The sequence below is a fragment of the Cervus canadensis genome, chromosome 11, assembly GCF_019320065.1.
Source record: "Cervus canadensis isolate Bull #8, Minnesota chromosome 11, ASM1932006v1, whole genome shotgun sequence".
In the NCBI taxonomy this organism is placed as follows: Eukaryota; Metazoa; Chordata; class Mammalia; order Artiodactyla; family Cervidae; genus Cervus; species Cervus canadensis.
In genome coordinates, this window is record NC_057396.1 from 39,980,597 (window position 1) to 40,005,598 (window position 25,002).

The 25,002-nt window shown below is 43.4% G+C and overlaps 1 protein-coding gene across 6 annotated transcripts in view; it reads left to right on the plus strand.

Moving 5' to 3' along the window:
- The window catches only part of SCUBE2 (signal peptide, CUB domain and EGF like domain containing 2), a 69,625-nt gene that overhangs the window by 27,209 nt on the left and 17,414 nt on the right, over window positions 1-25,002 (plus strand). For 5 of the 6 annotated variants that reach the window (XM_043481751.1, XM_043481748.1, XM_043481752.1 and 2 more), the window contains 9 exons: window positions 1,118-1,234; window positions 2,162-2,284; window positions 4,890-5,006; window positions 6,482-6,604; window positions 7,019-7,135; window positions 7,376-7,462; window positions 9,143-9,247; window positions 11,552-11,707; window positions 12,112-12,318. In XM_043481751.1, the coding sequence (XP_043337686.1) occupies window positions 1,118-1,234; window positions 2,162-2,284; window positions 4,890-5,006; window positions 6,482-6,604; window positions 7,019-7,135; window positions 7,376-7,462; window positions 9,143-9,247; window positions 11,552-11,707; window positions 12,112-12,318 (1,152 nt within the window). The remainder of the gene's footprint in view (window positions 1-1,117; window positions 1,235-2,161; window positions 2,285-4,889; window positions 5,007-6,481; window positions 6,605-7,018; window positions 7,136-7,375; window positions 7,463-9,142; window positions 9,248-11,551; window positions 11,708-12,111; window positions 12,319-25,002) is intronic. The other variant, XM_043481753.1, reaches the window with a different exon arrangement.

Here is a 25,002-nt window from a genome sequence, read left to right on the forward strand (position 1 = left end):
AAAATTTTATTTACTCTCATTTTAGTGACGTTTGGAGAGGAAACAGAGATAAACATACTTGTTCTATCTGTCATATTTAATCAGAACTAAGTTTGTCCTCCAAGGCTTCACAAAGAGGTAGTTTTGGGGGTAAAGTCAGTTTCTGGTAGCTAAATGCTAACAGTTGAATGAATGTTGAATAGCATTTGTGTATTACTTGGAATTAATGCAGAGCTAAAAGGTTGTTAACTTATTGTTCCTCATCTCTACAGATATGGTTTAGTAACTGCAGCTGAGTTTTCACATAGCCGTAACAGGTCTTTCTCCTTTTAAGGAGAGGTAAACTTCTAATCTGAGTTACTGGGCAGTTGCCAGAGGAAGTCACTGGTCTGCAGGAAGGGAAGGGCTGGGATGGGTGATATTTCCCCTTTCTCACTTTACCCATAACACACGGTGAACAGAGGAGGTTCGGGTTAAAGGAAGGGACATCCCCTGGCTATGTTCTGCACTCGCATCTAGCCTGCCGGAAGAGCTTGTCACACGCAACCTCTTTAGTGTCTTCACTACAGAACATTTAGTTCTTTAGTGTCTTCACGTCTTTTAGCGTCTTCACACCTGCCAGGAACTTTTAGCATGTTCACATCTGCCAGTAGAGAGGAAAGCAGGTTGGCAAGGGTGTCTGTCCCCTCGTCATCCTATCAGGTTTCCTTGGGAGATGTCACTTCTTTATTTGGCTGCTCTGGATCTTAGTTGTGGCATGTGAGGTCTTTTAGTTGCAGCACGTATGATCTTTAGTTGCAGCATGTGAACTCTTAGCCGTAGCATGTGGGATCTAGTTCCCCAGCCAGGGATTGAACCTGGGTCCCCTGCACTGGGAGCGCAGAGTCTTAGCCACTGGACCACTAGGGAAGTCCCGATGTCACTTATGTAGATAGGGGATGGGGAGGAGCTGCACTTGCTCTTCCTCTAATTCACCTGTGGGTGGCAGAGACTTGGGGTGTGGCTGTGAGTACCCCACACACTCCCTGATGTTCATGAATTTTTGTCAAGTATTATCACTGCACAGATGTCCCTTTCCTCCCAGCTGTGCCAGCACTTCTCTACGAAGCTAACTGCCTCTTTCTTACCTCCTTGGCAGAAACATGTGCTGTCAACAATGGAGGCTGTGACCGCACCTGCAAGGATACTTCGACAGGGGTTCATTGCAGTTGTCCCGTCGGCTTCACACTCCAGATGGATGGAAAGACCTGTAAAGGTAGCCTGGGTCTCTCCATGTAGCTGACCTGGGGGAGTAAAGGCAGTTCTCCCCCTCCACGCCTCCTGAGCGACTCCAGATTTGCTTATGATTCATATTGATCAAAAGGAAGCGTTTCTTCCCTAGGCTAGTAGAAGGTTATAATTGAGGAAGCTTAATTAGAACTGACTTAATTACAGTAACTGTAGAGAAGGTCAGCTTCTGCAGGCACCATCCATTTCAGGCAGTGGCCTTATTAGAAAAAAAGCAGTTGTTCACAGAAACATTCATTTCCAGGAGATAATATCATCCTATCATAAATAACAGCCAAGATTGTTATCCAGAGAACTTAATGAATGTACCATTAACATGTAGTAATGAATAGAGACCCCAGTGACTTAGTATTTCATGGGCAAGAGTACAAAGGCGTCGTTCTTTAATGTGATAAAACAAAGTAGATAAATAGTTACCAGATGAAACTGAGAAAAGATAAGATTAATCAAGTATCAGAAATCATTCAAAAGCATTGAGGCTATTTAACCATTATGTAATTTGCCAAAACAAATATTCTGGTTTCTTATAGTTTGAATCATGAAACTGGAATCGAAAGTATAGGAAAGGAAGCCATCTCATCTTGAGAGACCAGTGCAGGCATGAGAAAGTAATAGGGCATCACCATTTCCCCTTAGTTTGTTTCCTTAATGCCGGTTAAGAGAAGGGCAGTGTAAGTCCGAATTCTCCAGGGGATGAGGCACTTGTCTTTCAAAACGGGTTAAGCCAGGCAAGAAAAGTTGTGTAAGATGGAAAACATCAGTAAACATCCTTAAATGCTTTTATGGGTCTCTTTCTGTTTCAGAGTATAATGAAGCACACACAATAGCACTTCAGGGATTTGTGGCTAACAAGGCAAGTACTGCTGTCTGATTTGCCGATGCTTGCCTGTTACAGATATTGATGAGTGCCAGACGCGCAATGGAGGGTGTGATCATTTCTGCAGAAACACCGTGGGCAGTTTTGACTGCAGCTGCAAAAAGGGATTTAAATTATTAACAGATGAGAAGTCTTGCCAAGGTATGTGCTGAAACGTAGCTGTGCCCTGCAGTGCCACTGGTTGGATTGGAGAAGATGAAACTTCGCTCCGGCCAAGACCGGCTCGCTGGGCTTCTCAACGGAGTCGTTAATCCAACCTCCAGCCTGTGCTTCACTTTTTTCATCTGTTAGGTAAAATAAAAACATGAGGTAGCTCACAGGTATATTTTGGAAATTCAGTTGTTAATGATTAGAGAACACCTCAAAGAACCTGTGTGGTGTGATTACAGCCCAGAGCTTGCTGCTAGAAATGGATCACAGAATACAAGCAGGGTTGTGTTAGGGTTGAGATTATGAATACTTTCCCTTTTCTAAAACTTCCTTGAGTGTTATGGATTTCCTAACAAAATTTGGTGGCAAAAAGATGTTGGTTTAATTAACATACCTTTTCTCAGGAAAAAGTTGGGGTCAACTAATTGGTCCCTTTCTTATAGGCCTTGTTTGAATGACCAGCCTTTGGTGTTTGGGGCAAGGGTAGGGAATGAGGGAGTGAGGGGATTGAGCGGAGGAGACACATTCTTCCCATATAAGGGATGTTTTAAGGGAACTTCTCTGGGTAGCTGTTACTGATATTAATAATTGTTTTGGACAGTGACAAGCTGTTTTGGGTTGAGGGGGCATCTTTTATATTTCCAGATGAGCACCTTTTATGCCCTACTGACATATAGAAAGAAACCCATAGGAAAGATGTGCTGGCATTTATTCCTGTTTCATTTCTGAGAATAAGAACAGCCTAACTTATTTTGTTAGAAGTCCCAATATTAAATCAAAATCAGAAAAAAAAATCTGATTTCACTTCAAATAATAAAGGTGCAACATTACTTTTTAAAAATCTTATGGTCTTAAAATCGTAAGTTTCTCTCTTGGTTTTTTCTTCTTGATACATAAATTGTCAGACTCTTCACATTTAGCGCCCTTTAAAGTCAGCGAGTTCATTTTAGATAACTACTGCATGATTTTCTTCTGTTTGACTTGGAAAGAAAATTTACTGTTCCACATGATGTTTCTTAATGTATAGAGCAAGAAATACTATTTAAGCAGTGTAAACACATTAAAAAGGAATTAGAAAAGTGATCTCATTATTTTTGGCAAAGCAAGAGCCCTTTGTGAGCAGCCAAGGTTAGCTACCGAACAAGCCCGCATTCTCAGTAACTGGCTGATATTAATAACAGAATTCATAGAATGACATCAATTGCTACAGAGCAAATAGACTTTTTCTCATTTTTCACTGATCAGTCTTGGTAGAACAAATATTTGCACAGAACAAACTCACTGAAGAAATTTCCAGGACTTCTGGGAAAAGTTATGGATGGAGAGGTTTTGTAAGATTTTGCCCCTTTTTATTTCATGTTTTTCATTCCTCCAATTCCTTCTAAATGTTTGTTTTTTATTAACGAAGTTTCTCATGGCTCAGTTGGTGTTGAAAAAGGGATCCAGCAATGGTCTAGTTGGCTTGCACTGAGTCCTGCCTTGGTCCTGGTCTGTCCATCTGGGGACACAAGTCATAACTGTTAAAATCTTCCCAAGAGTTGAGGAAGTGAAACACTGAAATTCTAGTGTACGGGAAAGATGTGTGAACAGACCAGGGAAGAAGAAATGATTAGATCAACAAATGTAGCCTCCTGAGGCTAGTTCCCATGAGCTCAGCTGAAGCCAAGAAGGCTTCCATGCTGAACCAGGAAAGGAGGGGTCTCCTGGGACTGAAATAGGAGGGAGGAACAAAGCCAAAGGATTGGCCAAAAGGATCGTGTCTGCAATAGAAAATTACTGAGGATGTTAATGTTAATGCTTTTTTTTTTTTTTTAGTGCAGAAGGCATTAAAGCTCAGGATCAACTGGCCTCCTGGGGCCAGAAGACAAATTCTGGCTAGACCCAAAAAAGATATCTCCAGCTCAAGTGTTTTCTCTTTTTAATTGGCTATAGCTTATAACATTACTATGGGTCTTTTACCAGTTAGTAATAGAATAGTAATAATGCACAGGCAGCACCTTGATAGTTTACAATTTTTAAACCATTTTTAGATATGTTAGGTAAACCATTTTTAGATATGTTAGGGCTTCCCTGATGGCTCAGATGGTAAAGAATCTGCCTGCAGTGAGGGGGACCAGGGTTCAATCCCTGGGTGGGGAAGATCCCCTGGAGGAGGGTATGGCAACCCACTCCAGTATTCTTGCCTAGAGAATTCCATGGACAGAGGAGCCTTGTGGGCTACAGTCCATGTGATCACAAACAGTTGGACCTGACTGAGCGACTCTCACTTCTCTTTCACTTTTAGGTATGTTGTTTCACTTGATTTCATTTCAGTATCTTAAATTTCTCAGCCCTGCAAATAAGCATGGGTGAGGGAGACCCACTGAGCTTTTTAGTTTGCAGTAGCACTTGGAAATAAGGGTCCTAGCTGTGAATATACTTACTGTGAGTTGCTCAACACTTTCTTTAATACAAGTGAGCAGGGAGAGCTGATAGATAATTCTTCACTCTATTGTTTTTGTTATCGGTCAGCATCTAGTGTTCTTATAAGCGTGTTTTTCTCTCTGCTTGTCCCTCAGAGTCAGTTTCAGCTCCTCTCTCCCTTTGACAATTACAGATGTGGATGAATGCTCTCTGGATAGGACCTGTGACCACAGCTGCATCAACCACCTGGGCACCTTCACATGTGCTTGCAATGAAGGGTACACGCTCTATGGCTTTACCCACTGCGGAGGTGAGCAGAGTCCTTCTAGAGTCAGATGAGGTTGGGCCTTACTCCTAAGGTTTCCTGAGATCAGGGCCAATTTTTCTACCTTGGGAGCTGGACCGGACATACCAGTCACTTAACAGTAGTAGGGAGTCCCTCAACTCAAGGGAAGCATCTGCTATGGGAAGTCTTCTCACATTGATGCCTTTAATTCATCAAGTGTGAAATGGAGCAGAGAGAAGAGCTGAGCTCTTTCGGTGGTGAATGCCTTATGGACTTTGTTGATGCTGTTGTACTCAGAGAATGGAGGGTCTCTCAGGAGCTGATGCACTGTCTGCTGGAACTTCCCAACAGATAGTAAAGTCAGAGTCCTCAGAGAGGATTGGCAGTGCACCAACTGATTCCACAGTCTTACTGTGCGTAGGGGCTGGCTGTGGGGCTTGGTTTGAGCTCTTTGAGCTGGTCTTTGTGCAGGTCTCTCAGCTGAAAGTGGGACCATAGACCCTATCTCTCTGCTCTGAGCCCTTGAAGCAACATCTTCTGATGTCTCATGACCTTACGGCCAAGTAGACTATAGCCCAAGTCAGATTTGGTGTCACTCTGCACCCTCTAATCATCAGATGCATTTAGCAATCTTTTAGAATGCAGGTTCTGATTCTTAGTCTAAATGGCTAGACATCCAAGATGATTTTGGGGATCTGAGGATATGGGAACCACTGGTCTAAGTATTTCCGACCTGATCCTTGTGTCCTTAAGAAGAATGGATAGTAGTGATTTGTCATAGATATTGTTGTGTCTCTTCTCCTTTTCAACACATACCTGCCATGGCTGAAAATATACTCCTCCAGTCCATCAAGAAAGTTCAAGGAAATGTTTCCTGAATGTGAATATGTATCTGTGTTTTTGTTGGAGTCACCTTCCAACTTGGACTCAGTCTCAGGTTGATGGGGATTAGTGTACATAATTTTTCTTTTTTAATGCCAAAATTTTGACAGCATAACTGCTTTGTTTTTAAAGATTTTATTATTTATTTATTTAGTTGCCTCAGGTCTTTGTTGTAGCACACAGACTCTCTAGTTGTGGCACATGGGTATTTTTCTAATCTATACCCCAACTTTATGAACTATCACGTGGGGAATCCTCATTCTCTCTATCTCCCTTGGGATGTGACTCAGGAAGACAGTGGAGTTTTAACTTGGGAGCCTGTGCTGTGGCTGAGTTGGACCCTGAGAGTAGAGTGTGACCCTTTCTCAATGTGCTCGTTGGGGCAACTGTTTGGTCAAGAATGGAACTTGAGATCATCCTGGTGAGGCTCCTGCTAGGAAATCCACTGAATGGGGAGTGGGTCAGCTGGTGCCAAATGCACGTTCTGAAGGCGATCAGCACATTCCCTTAGTGAGTTTCAATCACGTGACTCCCCTCCTGCTGCTTCCTCGATGGAGGGATACTGTCAGCCGGGTCAGAGACAGACGGCTGTGACAGGAGAGTGTTTTACTTCCCAGACACCAACGAGTGCAGCGTCAACAACGGAGGCTGTCAGCAGGTCTGTGTGAACACTGTGGGCAGCTATGAATGCCAGTGCCACTCTGGGTACAAGCTCCACTGGAATAAAAAGGACTGTGTGGGTAAGAGTCCCTGAGGCTGAGGCTCAGAGCAGCCCAGCAGTTCTCTCCACGCCCCACTGGACCCGGCGTGTGCTGGCCAGTCCTCGACTGAACTCTCCTGCCCTCAGCTGCAGCAGCCCACCTTTAAAAGTTCAAAAACAGGAGATACTTTGCAGGCTCTTTGGTGTTTCCTTCTGTGCTTCAGCGTAGGTTGGAACTCACTTCTGTTGGTTGCTTTTCCATATGAAAAGAATAGCAAACCAGAAGCTCCTTTACCCTGGGGGGGGGTGGGGAATAAGCGGGTGTCTGTGTTTTGGGCTGGGCATCAGCGCTGCCTTCTTTGCTCGGGTCTTTGGTGTGTGGGAGTCAGCTGGTCTGGTCTCACCACGAAGTGTCCTTCTCTTTCTGTAAGTGTCTGCATTTTGTCCTGTCTAGAAGTGAAGGGGGGCCTGCCCACTAGCCTGTCACCCCACGTGTCCCTGCAGTGCGGTAAGAGTGGTGGAGGAGACAGGTGCTTCCTCAGATGTCACTCTGGCATTCACCTCTCTCCAGGTGAGTGGGTCCCAGGCCTGGGGCCAGGCCTTCCTGGCTCGAGGTGTTAGAAGCCCTCACAGGTCTTCCAAGTATTTGACCAGCTGCTCCCTGACCGCTGGAGGCCTGTGCTCTGAGACCCTGTGTTCTGGGGGTTTTTCTAGTGGTTCACGTGGAGTTGGGGGAGGAAGGGACTTGAGCTTCCGGCAGGAGAGGCTGTAATCTCGCCCACATGCTGACAATCCACCTTCTGTCTGTCAGGACTGCAAGAGGCCTATTCTGTCACCTGCGGCTCTTCCTCTCCTCTCAGGAACAAACAGCAAAAATCAAATGACTCCGCTTTCGGGGGTAATTACCAAATCTGCGTGTTGTCTCTGGGGCTCACTGTGTTCAATGGGCTTCCTTTGTGGGGTGCTGTTCTTGGGCGTTGGCTTTGTTTTCTTTTCTCCTAATCTCTCTGATGCCGCGAGCATGTTACAGGATGTTCTTGCCTGCAGCCTCGGTGCCTGCCATCTGACTCACCACATAGCAGACGCTGACTGAGTGTCCACTCTGTCGGGAGGCTCTGTGCAGCCCCGCTGGGTCATCACATTGGGCAGAGGACCATGTAGCTCCGGGGCCAGGAGACTCAGGTCTCCCCAGCTCCCTGTACCGTAGAGCACCTCAGAGGCCCAGCAGGAAACATGTACTTGGGGTGCATGGCATTGGTGGGGACATGAACGTGACAGGGGAACAAAGATCCTGTCAAGAGAAAGAAGCCCAAACCCTTTCCGGTTTTTCAAAAGACAGAGAATAACCTTCAAAGCTTTTCAGAGGCCTTGTTCTTCCAGATTTAGATGGGTTTGTGATGATGTCATGAGCATATCTAAGGAATGGTTCTAGATGTCCATACTATGTGTTTAAGCAAAGACAGAGGCTCAAAGCATGATAATAACAACTTGTGTGAATTGATGGAGCAGTTAAAACATGTAAGAGCTGATTTATTACCATCCACACTATAGCCCTCTGGGACTATTTTATTGTTATTTTTATTAACCAGATGAAGAAACTGAGGTTCAGAGAGGTGAAGCAACATATCCAAAGTGAGTCAGATGGGACATTAACGGAGCCAGGATTTTGACCGGGCAGTCTGGATCCAGAGTCTTGAGCACTGTCCTTCACTGTTCCTCTTGTCTGATGTTTGCACCCAGTCAGAGGGGACACTATGGTCTGTTTCACTTAGAGATTAAGGCCACCCTAAGGGTGGGCAAGCAAATTGTTAACAGTTATTCAGTTCTTACTATGTACCAGACAGTAGGCTAAACATTTTTTGTTTTGTTTTGCATTACCTCATTTAGTTCTCATAACAGCTTTAGTAGTGTAGGGACTGTTTTATGGATGAGGACTCTGAGGCTTAGGGAAACTGAGTAACCTGCTCCAGTTCTCATCACAAATTGAAGGGCTGGAACGTGAGTCCTGGTCTTTGGCTCCAGAGTCTAACACAAGGTTAAGACTGACTGTGGAGTCAGAAGGAGAGCAGAATGTTCTATGTGAGGCCCTCAAAGTAGGACCCTTGCTCCCTCACAGACCCTGAGAGTCCTGGCCGTGGTTAGTGATGCTGTCCTTGTCTGGAATGGTGGCTCCCTCAGCCCTGTCCTCCCAGGACAGGCTTATCGAGGAGAACCTGCCTGTCCATTTTTCTCCACTGTCTTGTCTGAATGTGAACTGGGGGATTCTGGCCTTCCTTCTTGGAAAGGCACAGAAATGACCTCATTTTTCATCTCACTGCTGAGGCTGTTTCTGGCCCTTCCTTTGTTATGTTTGAGCGCTGGATTCATCTTAGATGAAGGGACAAGTGTAACTCTTAGGAGGCTCCTGGTGCCGTTCATCCCAGGGTCATGGGTGCCCCCGGCTCCCAGTCTTCCTTGGTCTCAGTGTAAGAGAGGGGCTCAGGGTATGCTTCCAGCAATGGACAACTTGCCGTTACCTGCTGGGGTTTTCATTCCTTTGCCTCCAAAGGTAACCTCTCTCACTTGTTTCTTTCTGAAGATGTCGCCACCGTCAGGACAAGTGTAACCTTTAAGCTAAATGAAGGCAAATGTAGTTTGAAAAAGGCTGAACTGTTTCCTGAGGGTCTGCGACCAGTCCTCCCAGGTATGGAATCAGATGGCTGGTGCAAGGAGCGTGTCTGCATGCCGGGGAAGGGATCTGTAGCCAGCAGAGCCCTTCAGATGGGATCCTACAGTTCAGACTCTCCATGCCATCTCTTCTCAAGAGGAAGAAGACCCCTGCCTGGCAGCTCCATACGCCTCTGGGGTTACACATTAGGGCTTCCTTTGCAGGGTACAGAGGGTGAACCTGTGGGGAAATCTGTGAGTTAATAGCAATCAATATGGGCTTAAGATGCATTAGTAACTTGTGATCATATTGGGTTAAAATTTCTAGATCTTAGAGTTTGCTTAAAATACAATCCAAAGAAATGAAAAAAGGTTTGGCTCAGAAAGGATCATCTTTGGTGAACAAAAATATCATATCCAGCTTTTCTGCTGGATCTCGTCTTTGGAGGCAGTGATGCCGTTGGCTTCGGCAGAACAAATACTTTCCAAGTAGACCTGGCTTTATGGAAAGAGCAGAATCCAACATTCCTCTTTCTCCCCTAGCTCACATTTCCAGTATTAGTTCATAGAATAATTTTAGAGAATAAAAGAAAAATCAGGATTCATGTATTAGGGAGGGTTCTTTCCCTAGTCTACCCTCAAATAAATCATACAAACAAATAAAAGCATAGTTACTGTAGTCACATCTGGCTGCCTATTTTAAGTAGCTAACCAAGGTTAATCTGGGCACCTCCATTTGATGGAATTGGAGAAGGAAATGGCAACCCACTCCAATATGCTTGCCTGGGAAATACCACAGACAGAGTAGGCTGGGCTCTACAGCCCACAAGGTAGCAGAGTTGGACACAACTTATCAACTAAACAGCAACATTTGATTGAATATTACACAGCTATTAATTATGGGTTTTCTTGATGGAATATTATGAAGTTATTAATTATGGGTTTTCAAAGAATGTTTAATGACATTAGAAAATGTTGTAATAAAGATGAAAAAAAAGTCACATTTTGTATATCTAATACAACCTAAACTGTGCAAAAAAAGCATAAGTAGAAGAAAAACAAAGAAAACTCACCATGTCCTTATTAGTGGGTTAAATCTAGGTGGAAGGATGATGAGTAATTTTAATTTTTCTGCTGAATTTTCCAAATTCCCTAATAGTGAGCATTTATACTTTTAATCAGAGGGTGAAAGCATTATTTAAAGATAGATTTGGTCTTTAGTTCATTTAATGGTATTATACTAATGTTAATTTCTTAGTTTTGATAAAGATACATGTGAATATAAGATATTAACATTAGGGAACACTGGATGAAGAGTATGTGAGAACTCTGAGTATCCTCTCAGAAACTTTCCTATACATCTAAGCTTACTTCAAAATAAAAATTTTAAAAAATAGATATGGGAAAATAGAAAGATAAAGAGGTTCAAAATGAACATCTGTTCAGTTTGAGATTTGAAGTGAGCCTTTTGAGAGGTAAGATGGATCTTTAGGGAAAAATTAATTTGCCTTCTCCTTCCTTTGACCCTGATGACCTGCTGATTTGAACATCCTTATAATGTTAGAAGAACATGATACAGATAATTCATCAGTTCAGTTGAGATTACTTCATTGTGTGGATCGTGTGTGGATCTGCTCTTTGGTTCTGGTTAACAATCATTAGTCAAAAGATTCACTGGAAGTCATGGAGTGAGGAGTGAAGGTTGGAAACGAGGATGTCCAAAGCCCCGAGTTACATAACACCTTCACTCCCGTCCCGTGTGCCTTCATGACTATTTGGATTTGTTGATTCTTTGTGCCATTAATTGCTCCTGGTTATTTCAAAATGAGTCGTCACTGTTGATGTGCTTTCCAGCTTTCCTTTTGAGATGGAATTACTCCAAGGTCAGTTTGCCTGAAAGCAGGAGTTAATTTCCTTTCTACTCCCATGCTCGTTCCTTACTTGAAGACTGAGCTCCTGCTTGAGGCATCATAGTTCAGCTTTAAAGAAATGAACCCTGAGAACATGAATGCACCTTAGCAAACCACCAGTCAGGAAGGCAAGACAACCTCTGGTTCCCATCTTCCACATGTGTGGCTGGTCATTCAGAAACATCTAGCATGTGTTCATGAAAATCAGTTTCGAGAGCTAAGTGGTAAAGTTACATGGGAGGCAGTACCGGCTCTTCAAGATTATAATGTCATCGTGCTCCAGGCTGAGGGCTTGCAGTGTCTTGGCATCTGGAGTTAATCATCTGGTCCCCTGAGAGCTGTTCTAATGAAATGTTTACAGAGTTTGAGCGAATGTTCAGCCGAGTGCTTTGCCAGGATTTGGCTTCCGATAATTTTGTTTCTCCATACAGAGAAGCACAGCTCAGTAAAAGAGAGCTTCCGCTACGCAAACCTTACATGCAGCTCTGGCAAGCAAGTCCCAGGAGGCCCCGGCCGACCGAGCGCCCCTAAGGAAATGTTTATCACTGTTGAGTTTGAGCTTGAAACTAACCAAAAGGAGGTGACAGGTTGGTTTGAAAATAGTCTCTGGTGCCAGGCTTCTTACAGCTTTCTCCTGCTTCTTTGCCTTTAGCTCTTCCTCATTCTTGTGGGGGGAAATCATACATTCACTTAAGTATCTCCTGTTTTTTTGTTTGTTTGTTTGTTTACCCCCAAACTACACTGAATTGGTTTGGAACCTGATGATTTTATCTGCCTCATCAAAACTCAAAGCTACCATTTTGGCCAACAAATTTCTGTTTGAATCAAATGCTGCCCAGCCTGCTAGGTGCCCAGCTCCACGTCTCTCCCCACGCTGTCTGCAGGGGGCTGTGAGTGTTGGTGTAGGCCCTGCAGTCAGTCTAGACATAGTCCAGCAGACACGTACGGCAGCTTGAACTCCTCTCCACTGCACTCTCTCTGGTTTCTGCAGCGTCTTGTGATCTCAGTTGCATCGTAAAACGAACAGAGAAGCGGCTCCGGAAGGCCGTCCGCACGCTCCGGAAGGCTGCCCACAGGGGGCAGCTGCACCTCCAGCTCTCTGGCGTGAACCTCGAAGTGGCTCAGAAGTCTCCCCAAACATCTGAACGCCAGATAGAGTCCTGTGCAATGGGCCAGGACCATGGAGGAAACCAATGTGGTGAGTGGCCTGCTAGCCGGGACATTTTTGCTCATAGAACTCTCTTGAGCTCCAAAAACACTAAGGGTAGCCATAAGCAAGTCTGGCCCACCCTTTCTCCCCAGGCTCCTTCCAGAGAACACCCAGGATCCCCAGCCTCATTTGAGATCTACACTTGGTATTGCCCTTGCCTACTGGATCAGGAGCCCCTGAGCACAAGGAGTAGTGCCTGGCACTTAGTAAATGTCGGTTGAGTTGAGGGATGGGATGGAAGAGGCAGGGCTGATGAGAAGAGAGAGGGTTGTCCTTTAAGGGTCTGAGGGACTGTGGTCTTCAACGCACCGTGGTCCCCCAACTGGGGCAGGACTGCAAATATAAGGCATCATTGAGCCTTCTCAACATCCACTCCCAACAGTTCCCCTATCATCTCCGTATGGTTTGACCCATGGTGGCAGTTAACAAACTCTTGTCCATAATTTTGTGGAGGGGAGAGGTTAGGGATCATCAGCTGCTTTATGAGATCCCTGGGCTATGGCCCAAGCTTCTGATGAAGTTCCAGGCAGGAGGAATCTGGGCAGGAGGTTCCAAAGTGGTCAGTCTTGAGGTGTGTTTGTTGTGAGAGATTATTCTGGGCAATTATGGAAGACTCTACTGAAAGAGTCTTAGATGGGGGAAAAGTAGGGTCTCACTTTATAGTAATAATGGTAATGATTTGAGGCTTCACCTGTGACGGGCGTAACACTAAGCATTTTATCTACATTACCTCATTCAATCCTTATAGTCATCTGACCAAGCAGTATTTTTATCTGCATTTTACAGAAGAGCAAACTGGAGTTCAGAGAGGTAAGTATTCTTACTCAAGGTCACATGGATGGTCCTACTCCAAACCTGTGCTCTGGTCCCAAAGAAGGTGAATTTCAATAAGCAGACCCCTCCAGAGTAAAGTGATGTCCTTTCTAAAGTGTCATTAGAGGAAACAGGCCTGAGAAATGAAGCTTGAGCTAAGGAGTAATAAATCAGTGTTTCAAAAGAAGCAAAGCTAAGCCCAGAGGCACTTGTTCAGAAAAGTTGTCAGCAATAGCTCCACAGCCCTATTCTGTTGCTTTGCCAAAATATACTAGAAATCATGTGTAAAATCAGGTGGTAACTGTCTACCAGGGGCTGTTCTCAAATAGTCGTAACTCTCATTCCAGCTGACTCTCTTGAAAAAAAAAAAAAAGATAAAAACAACCCAGCTGGTTGATTTGTTCTCATTTAAAATCCAAAGAGTTCCAGTTTTCATACCAAAATGGTGATGAGAATTGGCTGTTGCTGCCCTAGTTTCCAGGGTGAGCTGCAGAAACTGTCAGGGACAGGCAGGTCTGTCCTGCTTCTGGCCTCTCAGAGCTGTATTCCACCCCTTCGTCCCCCAAGTGCTGTCCTGGAGGTAGAGGCCCTGCAAGCTCGCCAGGGAGCCTTTATGGCCAGTTAAAAGTTCAGAGAAAGCTAATGTCAAGGGCCTTGTGGAACAACTCCCAGTGAGAATATTATTAATACTACTATGGGTATGCTTCTGGGGAATAAAGACCTCATGGTGCGGATCAGGAGTTACTTAACAGAGGCTTCATGACTGTGACAACTTGTGGAAGACACATAGTATGAGGTTAGTGTGGCTGTTGTTTGTGTGAATGTGTCCCTGAGATGCTTGTCATGCCGAGTTAGGTTGGCTTTACTTCTAAGAGAGCCCACGTGTCTTGTCTCAAGAGCTCCCTCTAGCACTGGATGAATTTTGTAGCCCTCAAGGGACCGTTTCAGGCTCACCTTGTCTGACAGCAGTGTTGACAATTTTACGATGTCAAGGAACACAGCTCAAGGAACTACCAGTGAAGCTTTCCTCCTGCTGGAGGGAGAAAGTGGGTATAAAGAGGGGTCAGTTGAGTTAGTTGGAAAGGCTTTTTACCCAGCAGACTCCTGGCAATGGCAAACCATGGTGTGTGTGTCTGTCTGTCTGTCTGTCTTATACTCCTGGTCGATTAATGCAGTTGTGTCCAAGTTTTTCCAACCCCATGGACTGTAACCCACCAGGCTCCTCTGTCCATGGAATTCTCCAGGCAAGAATACTGGAGGGGGTAACCATTCCCTTCTCCAGGGGATCTTCCTGATCCAGGGATCAAACCCACAGACCCACATCTCCTGTATTGCAGGCAGATTCTTTATCATCTGAGCCACCAGGGAAGTCCTGCATTAATGGTGTTAGAATCTCATAAAGACCAGGCTCTACTGGTATATTCTGAACTCTGATAGCACATGCAATGAAGACAAACTGAGGATAATTCTTTTTTGGAATTATTTTATATTTGTGAGACTTCTTTGGTGGCTCAGATGGTAAAGAATCTGGCAGGAGACCTGGGTTTAATCCCTGGGTCAGGAAGACCCCCTAGAGAAGGGAATGGCTACCCACTCTAGTATTCTTGCCTGGAGAACTCCGTGAATAGAGAAGTCTGGTGAGCTACTGTCCATTTATGTTTCTAGAAAAGAGCCCAAAGAGTGTTTTGAGTCACCTAGAAGGAGAGATGGGACCATTATGTTTTTCCTTTAAAATATTTTTTATTTAGTTTTTAATTACCTATAAGTGGTACATGTTTCAAATGATATAGAAATGTACACAGGATGGAAATTTTCCAATCAGCTTCCAACCCCACTCCCCAGAAATAATCACTGTCAATAGTTTGCTGTGGATTTTTCTACATCTGTTTTTATGCAGATATAAAAATGAAATTTTATTTATTCATTCAATGAATATTTATTGAGCACCAAATGTGTGCCAGGCACTATTCTAGGTGCTGGAATCCAATAATGAGACAAAAGAGCAAAAATCTCAGCCCTCACTGAGTTTAGAGTTCTAGAAGAGGGAGACAGACCACAAACCAATAAAGAAGAAAGTATATCCTGTAGCAAATGGTGGTGAGGAAGTGAAGAACAGGTAAGCAAGGAAGTGGAATGGAAAATGCCGAGGTGGGACTTCCCTGGTGATCCAGTGGTTAAGACTCCTGCTTGCAATGCAGGAGGCGCAGGTTTGATCCCTGGTCATGCCACGCAGCACAGCCATAAAATAAAAATAAATAAAAGAAAAGGCCAGGGAAAGGGAAGGGGTGAGGAGGAAGGTACACTGCCAAAATGTAGACTATGCTCAGGGGCTGTGGTCATTGAAAAGTGAAATTTGGGAAGAGATGTGAAGGATGGGAGGAACCAGCAGTGAGAACGTCTAGGGGAAGAGTCCCAGGTAAAGGCAACAGTGAGTACTAAAACCCCGAGGTACTGAGGAGAAGGCCAGGATGATGAGAGCTGAGGAAAGGAGGGTGGAGGAAGAAAGTCAGAGCAGGGGCAGAGGGCCGGATCGTGTGGGGAGTGGAAATTGTCGTGAGGACTCTGCATCTGAGTGAGAGAAAAGCCTGAGAAAGGATTTTAGCAAAGCGATAACAAGGCTCTGACTTATGTTTGAAAAGGATAACTTTGGCTGCTGTTTTAAAAATAGGCTGAAGGTTTGTGTGGATAAAACAGTAAAAAATATATCAATGCAATTTTAATAGTACTACATATTGTTCTTAACTACACAGTAGATCATGGCCACCTTTCCATGCTAACAGAGGAGCTACCATGCTTCTTTTAAAGCTTCCTGGTCTACGTTTGTTTTAAGACACCAGTGTTTATTAGCCGTACTCCTGATGGTGACTTTTAATTAAGCTATTCCTAATTTTCCTATTACAAACAATGCTGCAATAAATATTCTTTTTGTGCACAGGCCAATATTTCAGGAAGATGGACTTGTATGTGTTTAATTGCAGGTCGAAGGACGTACATGTTTAAAACTGAATAGATCCTGCTAATTCAGCCTCCAAAAACATACTAATATAAACTCCCTCCAACATTGTGATTGAGTGCTTACTGTCTCACATCATTGGTAACATGGATTATATATTATTGATCTTTTTAATTTTTGCAAATCTGCTAAGTAAAAATGATGGTTATTTGAACTTGTTTTTCTTTGATTATTAGTAAAACTGAGCATGCTGTCATATGTCTGTGGCCATTTTGATTTCCTCTTCTGAGAATATCCATTTTCTTTAGCTATTTTTCCATTGAAGTTTTTGTTTTTCCAACATAATTTTTAAAAAATAAAATTTAAGGCCCCAAGTTTTATCAAAGAACATAGTCACTTCTGACCAAACATTTTCTTTCTTATAATAATTTTATATAGCAAAGTCTCATTATTTTGGCATTTAAGGACTTTGAGGACAGCCCACTCTGCAAGTGATCTTTGTACCATCTGTGATCAATTTTATCAAGATGGCAAAAAAAAAAAAATAGCAATTATATTCTCCAAGGAAAAAATTCCTCAAGCTCATAGTAATTCATAAAGTCCTTTTTATCTAAACAAAAATTAATGATGACTTGGATTTCTCTTTTTCTTTCATAGCTATTTATCCTTTCAGAAAGGGTGCATTATTTAAGGAGTATACTTGCTAAAGTATAAATTTTTGTATTTGATTATTTTGAAACTTGCTGAAATTTTAAAAAGACAACCCAGATAACTGGCAAATTGGGATATTCTAGTGCCTGGGTTCTTGAGAAACTAGAAAAGTTTAATTCAAATTTTAGTAGTAGTAGCTTTCTTCTGCAGCAGTTGGGAAAAATTAATTCAAATGGAATTTATTGAGATCCCACTCTGTGGGATGAACTTGGGATGAAGCAGTAAGAATATAATGGGTGAAAACCCTGCTTTTATGAAGTTCACATTCTAATGGAGAGAGATGGATAATAAAAAAGTAAAGGAAAAGATAGTTTCCGAAATTATAAGTGCTATTGAACATAATAGAACAGAAAGCGTCAGAGGGGAGGAGAGATTTCTACTATTTACAGGGTGTTCAAGGAAGGCTGTCAGAGCAGGTTACGTTTAAGCTGAGATCTAAGTGAGAAGGTGGAACTGAGCATGCAAACCCAATGGAAGCAGGGGGTGCTTGAACAGTGGAGATAGCAGCGCATGCAAAGGGCCTGAGGCAAGGAGAAGCCAGGTGTTTTCTTCTTAATTTTTTCAAAACTGAGAAATTATTTGGAATTGAGCAGGTGGAAAATTTCTGTTTTAAATCAAGGAAAATGTAAGTGGTATATTAGTAGTATAGACCAATATTAAACTAATATTTATCACCTAGACTTGATAGGAAATTCATTTAATTAAAAAAGTTTAAAAAACATAATTTAGTAAAATGTTGACATCTATTGAACACTTAATGCATTCAGCCCTTTGTTAAGCACCTTACCTGTGTGCGCGTTTAGTCACTTCAATCATGTCTGACTTTTTGCAACCCTGTGGACTGTAACCAACTAGGCTTCTCTGTCCATGGGATTCTCCAGGCAAGAATACTGTGGTGGGTTGCCATGCCCTCCTCCAGGGGATCTTCCTGACCCAGGGACTGAACCCGAGTCTCTTATGTCTCCTACATTGGCAGGTGGATTCTTTACCACTAGTGCCACGTGGGAAGCCCTAAGCACCTTACACGACTCTTCTAATTTAGTCCTTGTCACAAATGTATCCTGCATCATACCATTTTTATAGATAAGGAAACAAAGGCATGAGAAGGTAAGCAGTTTTCACAATGTCATGCAGCAAGCAAGTGCAGAGTCAGGATTCAAATTCAGGTCTGACTCAAGAGCCCATGTTCCTAACTCTCAATTTGAATACTCTCACCTCTCCTGGGTACTGCCTATGCCCTGTGATTATCCTACTCATACCCAACTCATATGGAGAGTCCTCTGTGGGACAGCTTTGTGGTGGGTGCTGAGGAGGTCCGAATAAGGAAGGTAGCATCCCTCAAGTGGTAACCCTCCCAGGGAAGAGTCAGAGAAGCCTTCCCCAAAGAGGAAAAGCCTCGGTGAGCTTTAAAGGGAGCACAGATGATGCATAAACGGGTAGAGGAACAGCCTTGGAGAGTGAGGACCAGCAAGATGTGCACAGGGGATCTTTGGCATTTCAGTATTACTAACCCTGGAGTGGAAGGTGGGATGTGGTGGGCAGCAAGGCTAGTGGGAAAAACATGGCCAAGTCATGAGAGACCTTGAATATGTTTATCTGTAGGTGACAGGTTCATTAGAGGCTTTAATCAGAGAGCATAAGGTCATATTTATATTCTAGAAAGAGCTCTCCGACTGAATTGAGGGTCAGGACTGGAGGCAGAAAAACCTATTTGGGGGCTTCTGAATCCTTTGCATAAGAGATATTGAGAACATGAAGGCACTAGATGGAATAGAAAAGCAACAGTGGATTAGAGAAATATTTAGGAGGAGACGTGAGCAGCATTTGGTGATAAATTGGATTGGGGACTGAGACGAGGAAAGGGTTGGGGTGAGCTCAGAGGTTTCTGACTTGGCCTCTGGTCCTGCATTTTCTTCCCATACATCCCGCGTCTTACCCAGCCCTGTTTCATATGCAGGAGGCACTGACAAAAAGCCTGTGGGTTGGTTGAACGGTAAGATGAATGTGATCACTGGGGAAGAAATAATCAAAAGATTTATAGGAAAAGCAGGAAAAAAATGGGCTCTTGAGAGGGCATGAGAAAGAATGAAAACTCATATACAGAAAAGGAGACTGAAGGCTGAGTTTGAGTTGAAGACACTGAGAAGTGCAGTTTGGCAAGTCGAGGAGGTTTTTGAGGCAGGGAGTGAAGCAGTCAGAGAAGTACTTTAGGGAGGTGAATCTGATGGTAATAGCAGAGCTGGGGCCAGGAGGAACGGCCGGCAAGGGAGTGCACTGGAAGGTTATTGCAGTAATCTAGATACGAGATGGTGAGGAGCAAAGGACGCTAGTGCCATAGGGATAAAAAATCAGGGACAAACAAAAGGGACCCAAGTATAGCATGCTGCAGCAGGGAGAAGTCTGGGATAATGTGGTTTGGAGCCTTGGTGACTGGGAGTGTAGAGATGCTGTTTATAAAGAGGGTAAAGCCAGAGGGGTAGGAAGGCTTGGACAGGGGAAGGGAAGAGAAGCATTCCCCTTGGGAAAGTAGAATTTGAGTTGCAACAAGACTCCCAGGCAGAAATGTCCACAGGCAGGTGGGAGTCTAGGAAAATGACGTCACCTCTCCATCCATAGACTGGCCCCCCTACCCTGTGTCCATGCACACTTGCTCTGACTTGCTTCCTGTTAAAAAGGATGAACAGCCTTTCCTAAGGCCCACTCTTCCCCTGGGGCTCCAGGGCCCATTCCCTCTCACCATCTCAGGAACAACGTTCCTCCTCTTGTCCCCACTGACCCTGCATCTCAGAATTCTCCTTCTCTACTGGATCATTTCTAACAGCACACAAACCTATTCCTGTCTTAAAACCCACCCAAATCCTCCTTTGATTTCTTTTGCTTCTCTCCAGATCCTGCCTCCTTTCTTTGACCCCCTGTCAAGCAAAACTCTTTGAAAGACCTGTCTAAATTCCCTGTCTTTGCTTCCTCATCGACCATTTTCTTCTCCACCCTAACCAACCTGGTTTTCATTCCCAATGCATCCAGGGGAACTGCTTTTCCCAAGATTTCTAACAACTTCCATGTAACCAAATCCAGGTTGCCAGCTGTCACTCAGACTCTGCTGACCCCTCCCTCCTCCCGGAAACTCTTCTCATGGGTTCATATACTACACATCTCTGGTTCTCTTCCTGCTTCACTGGCTGCTCCCTTTTCATTTCCCATGCTGGGGGCCCCCTAATTTTTTTTATCTCTAAACATCAGGGATCCCAGGGCTCAGTCCTCCACGCCCATCCACCCCCCTCCCTTTTTTTTTACTCTCTTCGATGACCTCATTCAGGGCTGATAGCTTTAAATACCACCATATGCTGGTGACTCCCAAACTACCCTCTATAACTCTAACTGCTGAACTTATCTGTCCTAGAGGTGCTGAATGTTTTATCACACAGGCACACACACACACACAGAGTGAAATACTGTTGAATTTATGAATGTTTACTTACTTAAAAATTATATGCTTATACTATTGCCTAATATATATATCATTTTTAAAAAAAGAAGAGATACAGATTAAATAAACAAAATTTTAAATAGCTGGCTAGCCTCCGAAGGCACCATGCTGATGACTCAGCAGGGTTAATTGTTAATGGTAGTGGCTGTAAATCATTTTTTTTCAAATAGTCTTTTTGCTCATTGCTAGTGTTTTGGCTCACTTCTTGTCAGATCTGATTAAATTGTCACTGTTTCTACCTTGGATATGGTTTGACAAGAGCTGGTACCAGGAGAACAAGCTCTGTCAGTTCTGCACTTCCCTGGGGTTCACCTGCGCCTGCATCACTGGTCCTGCATCAAGGGTCCAGGATTTCCACAAGAATTATTGGAAGCTGCTTTCTACTTCGTGATGGTTTGTTTGTTTGAGACAAGATAATATAGTCAGGAAACCTGTTCAATGAGGCATAATTGAAAGTCTTCTCAAGACACGGAAAAGAAGTGAGTCAGTTAGTACCTCCCCACTCGCAGGTCTCTTTCTTGGGGACTTTGTATCTTCACATTCGTGTCTGACTTGTGGAGAGGTGGACTGACTGAGGGGCCAATTTCTCTTCTTTTTTAAACAGAAGAACTTAAAAAAACTATTTTTTTCAGTTTTATTGAGATATAATAGACATACAGCAAAGTATAAGTTTAAAGTGTACAGCATAATGATTTGACTTACATGCATCATGAGATGATTACCACAATGAGTTTAGTGAACATCCATCATATCAAATAGTTATAGCACTGAAGAAATATGAAAAAGAAAGCTTCTGCTTGTGATGAGAACTCTTAGGGTTTACTCTCTTAACATCTATCATGTATAACATACAGCAGTGTCAATTATATTTATCATGTTGTACATTATATTCCTAGTACTTATTTATCTTATAAATGGAAGTTTGTACTTATTGACCACCTTTATCCAATTTCCCCTTCTCCTACCTTGATCTCTTTCTCTGTGAGTTTGTTTGTTTGATTTTGAACTATAGCTGACCTATAGCACTATGTTAGTTCCTGGTACATGACATAGTGATTCAATATTTCTATATATTTCAAGATGATTACTATGGTAAGTCTGGTTTAGATACTAAACCAATGAACCTTTCTTTATGTCTTATTTTTTTGATAAAATTTAATATGCATAGATGTGAAAATGCTTTGTAAACTGCTGAGGTGTAGTATTCTAGCTTGGAGACCACCAGCATAACGAATGCCTTCTCAATACCAACACTTGCATGGCTCCAAAGTTTCTTAAACTCAACATGTCTAAACAAAACCTTTTCTTCTCCTCCCTCACTCCACACCAAAACCCCCTTTACCCTCATCTCTGTAACTGGCTTCCCTGTTTGCTCAGTTGCTCTAGTTTAAAGCCTCAGTTTTCTTGACCTCTCTTGTTCCGTCATGCTCCTTATTGAATCCATTAGCAAATCCTGCCAGATCTGCCTTTTTACCTGAGTCTAACTAGTTTTCCCTTCCTCTCTTTTTACTACTCTGTTCCAAACCACCACCATCTCCTGCCCAGTCTATTGCAATGGGCTCTGAATTGTTCACATTCCCCTTGCTTGCCTTCCATCTCTTCTCCACACAGCAATCAGAAGATCTTTTTAGAAACGTAAGTCAGATCATGTCCCTGCCCCATTCAAAACCTTCAGCACACTTTGAGTAAGGGCTAATTTCCTTACCGAGACCTTCAAGAATCTATGTAATCTGCCCCTTGCTTGCTTTTAGAGTTCATTTCCTATCACCCAGCCCCTTTCAGTATGTTCCTGCTGCACTGGCTTTTTTGCTATCAGGCAAGACCATTGCAAGACTGTTTTCCTCATTTCACTCGAATCTCTGCTCGCAGAGGCCTTTCTGGGCTATTCTTCTAAAATAGCATTCATGCAGACCACTACTCTTTGCCTTACTCTCTTCCTTGTTTGAATTTTCTTCGTTGCACTTACCTCTCGTTAGCATTCTACTATATATTTATTTGTTTGCTCATTTATTGCCCATATTCTCCACTAGAGCAAGAGCTCCTTTAGGACAGGGCCATGTCTCTTCTCTCCTGTATCTCCAGCTCCTAGAACAGTACTGGTGCTAAGTACTTCATTGAGTAAATGAGTAGATGAATCTTCATAGGAACAACAGATGACATCCCGAGGATAGTCACCAACACTAAGAAAGAAGGGGGCCGGGATAAATCTTTGGGGAAATATTTACACTGAGGGCAAAAGAGACATCTTAAACGCAGTGAAATCAGTCCCATTAACCAGGCATGAAGAAAACATAGCATACCCTGGGAACTCAACAAGGAAGGCATCAAGTTGGGCTCCTCTCTCCGCCCCAACTATAAGAAAGTTTTCCAATAGGAAACCTGACAACACACCAAAACCTGGACAGACATGACAAGTCAACCTCTGAGCCCAAGAGGGTGCTATCTCCTGTCACTCTGAAACACTCATTTAAAAGTATTCAAATCGGGATCCCTAGGCCACAGCACTGCCTCGGGTGCCATTGCCTCTGAGCCAGGACAAAGCAGCAGCTCCAAGAGACCCTGGGAATTCCTGTGGGCTGCCTGAGGCTCTCCAGAAGGTAGGGCGTGATCCTTAAGAAAACACTCAAATGCTGGGGAGTGACCTCTTTTATTAGGTTCACCATCTTAACCACAGAGAGACCATAGTGTTTGTCCATAGCCTGAAATACTCAAAGGCCGCGGTGTTGAAAAGAGGGCCAGCCTTCAGGTCTCTTTGTCACCATTAATCCTGGTCCCCACTGGTCTTTCCCTTTTGCATCAGAAAAGCTTTCTTTTTTTCTTTTTTTTTTGAAGAGGAGGAGAAAACAGCTGTGCAGGATTTGAGAACGGGATTTTAATGGTCACTGAAGACACACAAAAGCTTTGCTGTGATGGTGAAGTGTTCTGGGGGCAATTGACTCCTTTGTCTGGGGCAGCAAAACAAGCTGGCTGCTCAAGGAGAAAAGAGATGCAACTGGACAGGGATGGAGGTCTCTTGAGGCCAGATCTTCAGCACTTTTGCAAAGAGCTGTTTTCAGGCATCTCTTCATGACATTTCAGAATTGCTTTTTAGTGTTTGGCTCATTTTTACCTTGAGAAAGAAACAAATTAGTCTGGAAGGTTGTTGGCATGGATTATTTTTGTAGGTCTGTAGGTATTTCTCTCTGGAAGGAAAATAGAAACTGTGAGTGACAAAGATGAGTTTGTTAATGTGGAGCAGGCCTTTCACACTGAGAAAAAAGAACCAGTGCTTTCTTGGGAGCTGGGTGGGGGCGGCGGCGGGGGGAGGGGGGGCAGCGGGGGGGGGAGGGGAGTGGGGGATGGACTGAGAGGCATTTCTCAGTTCTTTGCTCACTTGAGAAATTGTAACAGATGTGGGTTATTGTGAGCCTTCACAAAATGTAACCTTGGAAAAAGAAGGTTTTGGGGGGGGGCGGTCAATAGTTTTAAGGAGGAGGGGACATCCATAACAGCAGGAGTCCATTTAGTTCCTCTTTGCAGTAGGAACCAGGTCATTTTTGTCCACTCACAGAGGGGGTCTTTTTCTGACAGAGGAACTGTGATGGAACAGACCAAGCTGATCTGACTCCAGGTTATGATTCATGGGGCTGTTGGAATCATTGTTGTCCATATGGGCACTGTCCCTTTAGCTGAATGGGTATTACCAAAACAGCCTTTCCCACGATGGAAATGGCTTGGGCTAGAGGAGCCCCAGACAGCCTTGGTTTTATTTACTTCTTCCAGTCTTTGTGACAGTTGATTTGTTATAGTCATGAAGGGGTGAGCTCGCATTTACTGTCTGCTATAGGCACTGGATGGAGAAGGCATTGGCACCCCACTCCAGTACTCTTGCCTGGAAAATCCCATGGATGGAGGAGCCTGGTAGGCTGCGGTCCATGGGGTCGCTAAGAGTTGGACACGACTGAGCGACTTCACTTTCATGCATTGGAGAAGGAAATGGCAACCCACTCTAGTGTTCTTGCCTGGAGAATCCCAAGGGGATTCTCCCAGGGGGATTGCCTGGGGGAACCTGGTGGGCTGACGTCTGTGGGGTCGCACAGAGTCGGACACGACTAAAGTGACTTAGCAGCAGCAGCAGCAGTAGGCACTGGAATAGTCAGGTGGGACCCAGGATAAAAAGCCATGAATTCCTAGTACATAATTCAGCCCTGCTTTTCATGGGAGGTGAACTGAAACAGAGTAATTATGGAAACCATTATCCAGTAGGGCTACATTTAGAGACTAAGTCTGGAATTACAGGCTCTGTCTGCCCCAGTTCAGTGCATCATATCCACTATAATGTCATTTGCCAAGAAAGGAAGAGTTTAGTTCACTTTTAATTTTTTAAAAAATATCATAAAATTAAATAAAAGATATGTGAATATTATAAAAGAAAATCCAAACAATATAAAAAGTATTAAGATTTAGATTTTAGTATAGACTTTCTTGACTGATATCTTTTCATTGTAAAAGTAATATTTGAAGTGGCATATTTCAGCTTACTATGATTTTTTTTAAGTCTCGTTTCTGTTTTCTTTAGATTATGGAGTAAATAATGAAAATATTTTTATTACTGGTAATAGAGAAAAAGTACATAAACAAATTGCACTTGTAGGATAGGATGAAAACCAATATTACCCCTTACACACATTCAAGGGCTATAATAACTAATTTTATCATGTGATATTTT